This window comes from Gymnoscopelus braueri (assembly GCF_963280865.1).
Source record: "Gymnoscopelus braueri genome assembly, chromosome: 18".
NCBI lineage: Eukaryota > Metazoa > Chordata > Actinopteri > Myctophiformes > Myctophidae > Gymnoscopelus > Gymnoscopelus braueri.
The window spans coordinates 1,793,576-1,802,233 of record NC_137618.1 but is presented as its reverse complement, the minus strand read 5'-3'; the positions used below and the strand labels follow the sequence as shown (position 1 = coordinate 1,802,233).

At 40.6% G+C, this 8,658-nt stretch overlaps 1 protein-coding gene across 2 annotated transcripts; it reads left to right on the top strand.

Moving 5' to 3' along the window:
• On the top strand, window positions 1-8,658 carry LOC308073744 (uncharacterized protein). Of its 2 annotated transcripts, XR_013932036.1 has the most exons (10): window positions 1-717; window positions 822-961; window positions 1,263-1,345; window positions 1,567-1,744; window positions 1,829-1,937; window positions 2,868-2,946; window positions 3,050-3,191; window positions 3,298-3,425; window positions 3,632-3,847; window positions 4,200-4,320. XR_013932036.1 is itself a non-coding variant. In XM_080412853.1 (8 exons), exons 1-8 carry the CDS (start codon window positions 3,727-3,729, stop codon window positions 8,046-8,048), a joined length of 909 nt encoding a protein of 302 aa, XP_080268979.1. In that variant the 5' UTR covers window positions 3,717-3,726; the 3' UTR covers window positions 8,049-8,658. The 2 variants fall into 2 exon arrangements, 1 of the variants encoding a protein (XP_080268979.1); XM_080412853.1 differs by lacking the exons at window positions 1-717; window positions 822-961; window positions 1,263-1,345; ... (3 more) ...; window positions 3,050-3,191; window positions 3,298-3,425 and adding exons at window positions 4,446-4,639; window positions 5,364-5,512; window positions 6,273-6,359; ... (1 more) ...; window positions 7,504-7,584; window positions 8,037-8,658 and having other exon boundaries at window positions 3,717-3,847.

The following is an 8,658-nucleotide window of genomic DNA, read 5'->3' as shown; positions in this document are numbered from 1 at the left end:
CTGTCGGGCAGAAATCTTGTATCCATATTTAAATTTTTGTATATGTCCTAATTCGTCATATTGTAGATCTACAAGCTCCCAACGACGAGAGCTTGTCGATTGGCTATTTTCACAATTTTAAAATGTTAAAAATAATAAAAGGAACCATTTTGGACATACACGGTTTCCACCCGACGGCGACGATGTACAGTAGTAGTCACTGTCAGTTAAGAAGTTACATTTTTGTTTTCTATCTTTTTCAATTTGCCGCAGATGGTCCAAACTTTTCGCCTTTTTCATTCACTCGGGTGAAGGGTTTCAGAGTGGTTTTGTGTTTGCTTAGGGGTCAATATAAACCGTACTTTACACAGGTCTCTGAATGTATCAAAACTTTGGCAGTGATGATGTCCTTTCTGGTGCACATCTCACACCATGCATACTGTGTGCAGTCTTCTGAGTCCGCTAGTGTGGTCTGGCACACTAATTTACATTACTGATGCTCATCTGGCAATTGTAGGTGGCTGTCACTGTTTGTTACATTAACCTGGGTTTTCTGTTTAGATTGAACCTGCTGTGCCACTGCCACCTAGAAGTCCTGATGTCCAACCACCAACTGCCACACCACCCCTCATGGAGGAAGGACTGGCAACTGCCACCCGGCCACCCTCCATGGAGGACCAAACGGCACCTGTCGTACCATTAATGATACCACAAACCTTGTATATAATTCCACAATTTGTAAGCTCCACTTTTTAATACTTGGGTTTCACTTTTTTCTTTAATCAACACTAAAGAGTAATAAACGATATCTGCAATGTTGTCCCTTCTTGCAATTTTCTCAGGATATCCGACAGATTCTCACAGGCTCAACGGAAGGCAAGCAGATCCTGGGGAGCCTTGATGAGGATGGGATCACCATTTCGCAAAGAAAGTGCCTCGTCCGTATTATGGTATCTCACCTCATGGAGAAGTTTGGAGAGAGGTAATAGAAAAGTTTTTTTTGTTTTTGCTTGAATGTTATGGATGTTTGAAAAGGTTATATAAATCTTCTTTCAGGGGAAAAGATAAGACGGGACACTACTTTCAAGTCTGACCTTTACCACCAACATAAACATGCACAACACATGTACTAAAACACACGTTCAGTAGTGCTTTTAATGTATTAGGATCCCTATTAGCTGCAGAATATGCTACAGCCATTATACTGGGGTGCGAGACATGTTTTAGCAATACTTAAGATCTAATTTGACTCTGCTGGTAATTTAGTTTTTCTGTGTTTGCAGTCCTACCAATGAGACAAAAGGCCCTGGCTGCATCGTTGATTCATGGGTTTCCCTCCTTGAAGGACGACTCAAGCAGTGGCTTCGTAAGTAATTAACATTTTATTGAGGAATTGATGCTAAAACAGTCAGTTGAACACAATATAACTCATCTCCCAGCACCAGAGTACTGGACTTCTCTGCTATGTCGTCAGACAGGCACAGTCATATAGACAAACCCTGTTCTAGATGGCTCAGCCACATCTTGTAGCCACGCTATCAAAATGTGCCTCATCTCTATTCACCAAAGACTTTCATTTCTTGACAGGGAGTCTGGTTCACCCCAGGACGGAACCGCCACCCAGCCTGTGGATTCCTTGAAGACAGGCTTCGGAACGTGAGGAAGAGGATGAGATCACAGAGCAGATCACGGGACAGGTCACAGAGTACGCAGCAGACACCGCCACAAAGTAGTGAAGCTGGCACTCGTAGGACATTCATACCAGGTAATCGTTGGAACTGAATAATTTTTTAAAGCCATACAGACATATCATTTTGAGATTGTTAATATCCTTGTGTACTTTTTATAGAATGTACCGTATCGGAAGAAAGAGCCATACAGTGCAAAGAGTGGCTGAAACATAATTCGCAGCCCCTCAACCAGGTGGAGCAATACATGCAGGATACAGCAGTGTACAGGTCAGTAGGAATGCACTGAGGACACTAGCTGCAGCACTCTTTTAATGTCATTTTGCCTATGCATGTGCCTCATGGTACTGTAGCACCTCAAAGTCATTCAAATCTAAACTACAGACTTCTCAAAACAAACTACTACTAGACCTCTAACACCTATGACCCTAACCCCTGCTCATTATGATGCTATAGAGCATCGCAGTTCCCGCCCCTTCCGGGTTCCACCGCAAAATACTCAATGCATTTTTCCCATTGACATTTCCAAAAATATTTATATCAATTAATTTAAGCCTAGACTCAAGCCATCCAGGGTCCTGGTGAATCATGACCATAAAACGTTTGATTCTGTGATTATTATTTTTTTGAAAACGGCAAAACAAAGGGTATTTATTAAATATAGTATATCATATAATTAAATATAAAAAAAAGAAATCACAGAAAAAAACGTTTTATGGTCATGATTCACGGATGGCTTGATTCTAGGCTTAAATTAATTGATATAAATATTTTTGGAAATGTCAATGGGAAAAATGCATTGAGTTTTTCCTTCCGGCACCAGGAAGTGGGCGGGAACTGCGATGCTCTATAGTGGGATGGCTCAGGGTAGAGGACAGAGTACAGCAACTTGCAATGGGCCTGGTTTTCAAGGGACCAGTGCCCATGTACCTGTCAAAAAGAGTGAGAAAAGGGCACATCACCAGTGGAAGCTCCATTACTCTTGTCCCCCCCCTCCCCCCAAAATCTGCACAAACTTGGGGATGAATGCATTTCACTATAATGCTACCAAAATGTGGAACAGCCTACCACCAGCCATCAAGAAAGTGCAACTCCTTACCCTCCAAAACTGTCATAAAAGAGCACCTGTCTGCAACTGCCCAAGGCCTTTTTGTGTTATCCTTTTTAACATTTTTGTACTTTCTACAAACTATCAAACAGGGCCAAGTCTTTAAGGGAAAACAGGTGGGACATTCAGAGGATCCGTCTTGAGTTCCCACATCTTTTCACTCCAGGCATGGTAAGTTAGAAAGGAGTATACATTTTCATATGATGTTGATGCATTGTTTAACAATCTTTTATCAGTATGTCCGCTGCCGCATTGAATTTTCTATTTCTTTTAGATTGCACAGGACTTTCAGATCCTACATGGAGAGGCTGCGCCGAAGCTCTTCGAAACCTGGCTGCCGTGTTTTAAAGACAAGATTCTGCAACTGGCGAGACGGGATGGGAAACTAAACTTGTCGCTTGATGGATTAACACCCGGTAATACATTGTTATATTGTACAGCAGACTTTATTTTACTACTAAATTACCAAATCACAGATATGCCATTCCACATATTGATACCTATACAATTGTCTTCCTACAGATTGTTTGGGGGAACTTGCGCTGTGCCAACTACCAACGCTGCTCCCACCAACTGTCTACAAGGTTGGCCGAAAAGTGGTCCGGCACACTATGGAGGAGTCTAAGTTGGCCTTCATCGATCATAAGCCTGTAAGTCCCTCTGCATATCTAAAGGGAAATGTTATACTTAACCACTTGAACCCAGCATCCATATTCTTGGGGGGGGGGCGGGGGGCAGATATGCAAGCTCACAACGCTTTGTTATCAGCCACTGCTCTCGGTGAATGCCAAATCTTGCTTACTCTTTGCTTTTACTTTGTTTTTATCTTGTCTTTTGTTCTTCATTTCTTTCTCAGGTTGGAACTAACTTGGTGGAGTACCTCCATGAGGCGAAGGTGTCAAGACCTTGCCCATATGTCCTGTCCATATGTCCTGTCCTGTAACATCAAATATGCACTTGATCACAGAAGGAGGAGACGTGATACTAGCTGGGCCAACAGGAGTTTTTGACGTTCCCTTGGGGCAGAGGTGTGAAGTTTGTGGGGAAGAGGGGTCTTCCTCCCTACATGCAGGTATGGCTATATACTAACCATCATTTCTATTGCCAGTTTAATGATTGATGTCCCCAAGCTCTTGAGGTGTAATTTTTTCCCCAACACAGACATTAAGTGTATTGTCAGAGGAGTAAAGAAGCCAGAAACGATTCACATTTAAACATTTAAACTATCCAGTCAGTGAATTTAGACTTTGTCCATTTTATCAGGGCTGAAATTACTGACGTGACAATTTCAACAGTGACATTTTATCTGTATGAAGGCTGTTAGTTTTCACAGACTAGCATTGGATTGTAGAGACTAAAGCTATTTTAGTCTCTACTATGATCATATTAATAGCTGACATCTACTTGAATCGTATCATCTGCAGATTCCAGTGCACCCAGTACCTCTGCAGCAGGAACGGGGTTCTGGTTCCCTCAGAGGCCTGGTGGAGCTGCCCCTGTGGCACTAGCTGCTGCTACCCCTCCTCCACCAAATACTTTCAACACGTAAGAACAAATGATATGTACTCTATATTATGCAGAGTAATACTTTGTGTGAATGTGAAGCCAGGAATTGTACAAACATCAACTACCCCCCCCCCCCCCCCCCCCCCCCCCCTCTGTCTGTACAGAGACATATTCATTGGGAGAGTGGAGAGAGGAAGACTGGTCCTGGAGCAGAGGATGATCCTTACACTGACTCAGCAGGAGGAGCAGTCTTCTGCAACGGTCTGTGAGAAAATCAAGCTCGAGCTGGCAACAGACCAACAAGTTTTGTTCTGCGATGCTCAAGGAAACCTTTTGGTTGTCTCCAGCACAGACTCCAGTACGTTAAGATATTTTCAAATCTGGTCATTTTCTCTGGCTTGGTTGAATGCTTCAAATCTCAGAGCCTTTGTATGTTTGGGTATTTTCATCTTATGTCTTTTATTCTTTTAATGAATAATTACGTTTGTTTAAAATCTAGTGACATTGGGAAGCTTAGCCTGACTAAGCTTGTGTACTTAACATTATAACTAAAGTCTATTCCGAATTGAATTCCGGACTTTTCATTGTAACAGAGTATTTCTATATTACAGTATGATACGTTTATTTGAGTACTTTTTACACCACTGACTGATATAGTGTTGTGAATGCGCACGAAAAGCGCGCTGGAATGAATTAATGATGGCTTAATTAGGTCTATAAAATGTGTGTTCCCAAAGCCCTATACAAGGTCTAGTTTTTCCCACCACTCAGTTTACTGTCATAGTTGAAAGCATTTCTGGCTTTCAACTATCCAAATTGTGAATTATTAACAATATTTTAATGAAACATCTGGGTCAGAAACTTCTAGTTAGAATTTGAATTACTATTATTGGTTGTCCAACACAGACTCTGGTACACTCTGGTATTTTTAAAGTTGATGATGGTTTTAAATGTAACCAGATCTTGGAATTCAAATCAACTGTTGCTCCATTTTCTGTTCTGTAGCAAAGGTGTGGAAATGCAACACTTGGAAGGTCAATGGTGCAGTCTCTAAATATTTTTTTTCTCCTCTCTTCCCCCAGTGTTAAAGACATTGAGGAGCTTGTGCTGGCAGCTGATGGGCTGTCACCCAGAACATCCGCCAACTACTTCATTTGTTCATGAGGCAAAGCAGAGTGTCCACGGTCGCCTTGACTCAAGCACAGAGGGTCACTCTGAGGTGTCTGCAGAGGTTTGCATTTTTATTTTTTACAGTTTCAGACCTGAGGATGACTCTAAAAACGCCTTCTAAAGCCTTGCCTCGAATCACATGTGATCAGTATGAAGAGACATAAAGTGATGTTTTCACAGCCTGTTATCCGGCCGTGTAGCTTTTTGGTTTATCTCTAGCACCTCAGTTAAGTCGATGCTGTTTGAGCATTGTATTAAAGATACTAAAATGGATGTTGATCATAATGTGATAATTAATATTAATGGCTGACATCTGCTTATCGTATAATTTCAGCTTCCCCTGCACAAGTACCTCTACAGCAGTGGGTTATCATCCACAAATTAACTTTTGCGTCGAGGAGATAATTCTACCTGAACTGGGTTCCGGTTCCCTCAGAGGCCTTTTAATGTCTTATAGACATTTGAGTACTTTTTACACCACTGACAGACGGTAAATGCGCTGGAATGAATTAATGATGGATTAATTGTTAGGTCTATAAAATATGTGTTCCCAAAGCCCTATACAAGGTCTAGTTTTTCCCACCCACTCAGTTTACTGTCATAGTTTAAAGCATTTCTGACTTTCAACTATCCAAATTGTGAATTATTAACAATATTTTAATGAAACATCTGGGTCAGAAACGTATAGTTAGAATCTATTTGAATTACTATTATAGGTTGTCTCCAACACAGACTGGTACATTAAAGTTGGTGATGATGGTTTTAAATGTAACAAGATCTTGGAATTCAAATCAACTGTTGCTCCATTTTCTGTTCTGTAGCAAAGGTGTGGAAATGCAACACTGAAGGTCATTGTCCTCTTGGAAAGTGACTTCCACCAACTGCGGGGGCAAGAGGCGCAGAAGCAGGTAATGAGCATTGCGTTTAATTAACAGCTTTTCTAAACACAGACATAAACGTTTCATGTGTTTGAATGGGGAGGTGTCACTATGTTGGACTGTCTCTGTATGCCACAGTCTGCCTATCTTTGACAGTAAATTTGACCTTTTATGCACATTGTAAAAATGGCCAGATGTGGCTATGACAAGCCAGTAAATTAGAATATTGCAGATCTGCTTGGAACAAGAGAAAGGTGACACATGAGGTAAATGACAAGCCTCAAATGTAACTTGCTAAGCTAACTTTTATTTTGATATTTGCTAGCTAATGTTTAGCCGTTGTACAAATCTAAAGAACAGAAGCATGTTTATTTATTGTAATGTTGGCAAGTGTAATTTGGAAGTCAATGGTGCATTCTCTAAAAAAAAGTCTCCTCGCTTCCTTAATATTAATGGCTGACATCTGTATCATTCGTATCATTTCAGCTACCTCTGCAGCAGTGGGTTATCATCCACAAATTAACTTTTGCGTCGAGGAGATCCATTCTACCTGAACTGGGTTCCGGTTCCCTCAGAGGCCTGGTGGCACCAGCTGTTAACCCCTCCACAACCACCAAATACTTTAAACAGGTAAGAACAAAAATATGCACTGTATCTGCAGAGTAATACATTGTCTGGATGTGCTGCCAGGAATTGTACAAAATTAAACTACAGTCTTCACATCTCAGAGCCTTTGTATGTTTGGGTATTTTCATCTTATGGCTTTTATTCTAATGATGAATAATTTCATTTGTTTAAAATCTAGTGACATTGGGAAGCTTAGCCTGACTAAGCTTGTGTACTTCACATTATAACTAAAGTCTAACAAGTTACAACAGGGCAGATCTGCCCTAATTATAGCCTTTATAATCTGATATTGTATACTTACACATTTGCTTATATATCTAGAGGGGTGGGGGCAAGATGGATAGACATTTATTGATACTGCCAGGGCAATCTATTGCAAAGGTTGCAGTACGAAAAAAATGACAGATGAAAGTAGAGGGACATCTATGCCTTCAAGTGTAAACTTGTCAAAGATTACAGTTGTAGGATGACACAAAATAACATCTGGTGTGGATGTCTGCACTTTAACCGACCATTATTTGCCTAATGTTTTTGCTTCATTCCATAGCAAACGTTTGGAAACGTGGCAGCACACGGTCGTACTCTTGGAGAGCAAGTACCAGGAGCTTCAGCGAGCCAAGAGACGGAGGTAATAAGCATTGCATTTATCCAAACCAAAAACAATCTCAGACTGATTTTCTAAATGCAGACATACTATTTTGTAAATACAGACATACACATTGCATTTGATTGAATGGGGAGGTTTCACCATATTGGTGAATGTGTGAGGTGTCTGCTTATCTTTATTGAAAATGTGACTTTATGTGCATTGTAAAAACAGGGAGCAGATGTGGCACTATAACTGGTGACTGAAGACGGTTCATTACAATATTGAATATTGAGAATTTGTTACACGAAAACATGGACACAGAATAAATGAAAATCCTCAAATCTGTGGCACTTGCTAATCTAATGTTTTTCATTGTCTTCACATTTTGATAGCTGTAATTGTTAGCTATTGAACAATGTAAAGAATCGAAACCTTATTGTAATGGCAGAATTTGTATTGTCTCAATTAACATTTCTTCCTCCTTCCCACAGTGTCGACGGTGACACCCAAAAGAACATCAAGAACATCGAGGACCTGGCAGCTGATGGCCTTCTGCTCCGCATCAAGCTCTGAGCGTTCTGCTGTCTGTCATCATCCAAAACATCCGCCAACTACTCTCCACGGACTGTTAAATGAGTGCATTAAATTGAACAGGCAAATGTCAACATAAATGAACACATTTATTCCAGAGATTATCGAGGATGTCGTCCATTCCAGTGAGCTCAAGTTATTGGCACCAAAGCTGGGGTCTTGACATTTGGGGCAATTTCTCTCATTGAGGATCCATTGTTGTACATAGATGACTCATCATGGTCTCTTCAAGATGAATAAACGGAACAATAATTTGATCAGTATCTCTCAGTCAGTAGTATACAGTATCAGAAGAGAAATTTAGTCCTTCGCGTAGAGAACTGGAGTTTTAAAAAAAAAAGGACTAGCCTAAAAAAAAGTGTTTTGAAAATGTGATTTAGAAATGCAAACCATTGCAGATCACACACTTCAGAGTGTCCCTGACGGTGGCAATCTGCGCTCCTGTCAAGACTTCTGTGGAGAATATACTAACTGTATATACTGCTTTGAACAATTACACTGTTGCTACAATATGCAATTAAA

Coding starts and splice junctions, on each gene's coding strand:
- LOC308073744 (XM_080412853.1), top strand. CDS start 3,727: ATGCACTTGATCACAGAAGGAGGAGACGTGATACTAGCTGGGCCAACA. Junction 3,848..4,199: donor GTCTTCCTCCCTACATGCAG/GTATGGCTATAT, acceptor TATCATCTGCAG/ATTCCAGTGCACCCAGTACC. Junction 5,513..6,272: donor ACTCTGAGGTGTCTGCAGAG/GTTTGCATTTTT, acceptor TCTGTTCTGTAG/CAAAGGTGTGGAAATGCAAC.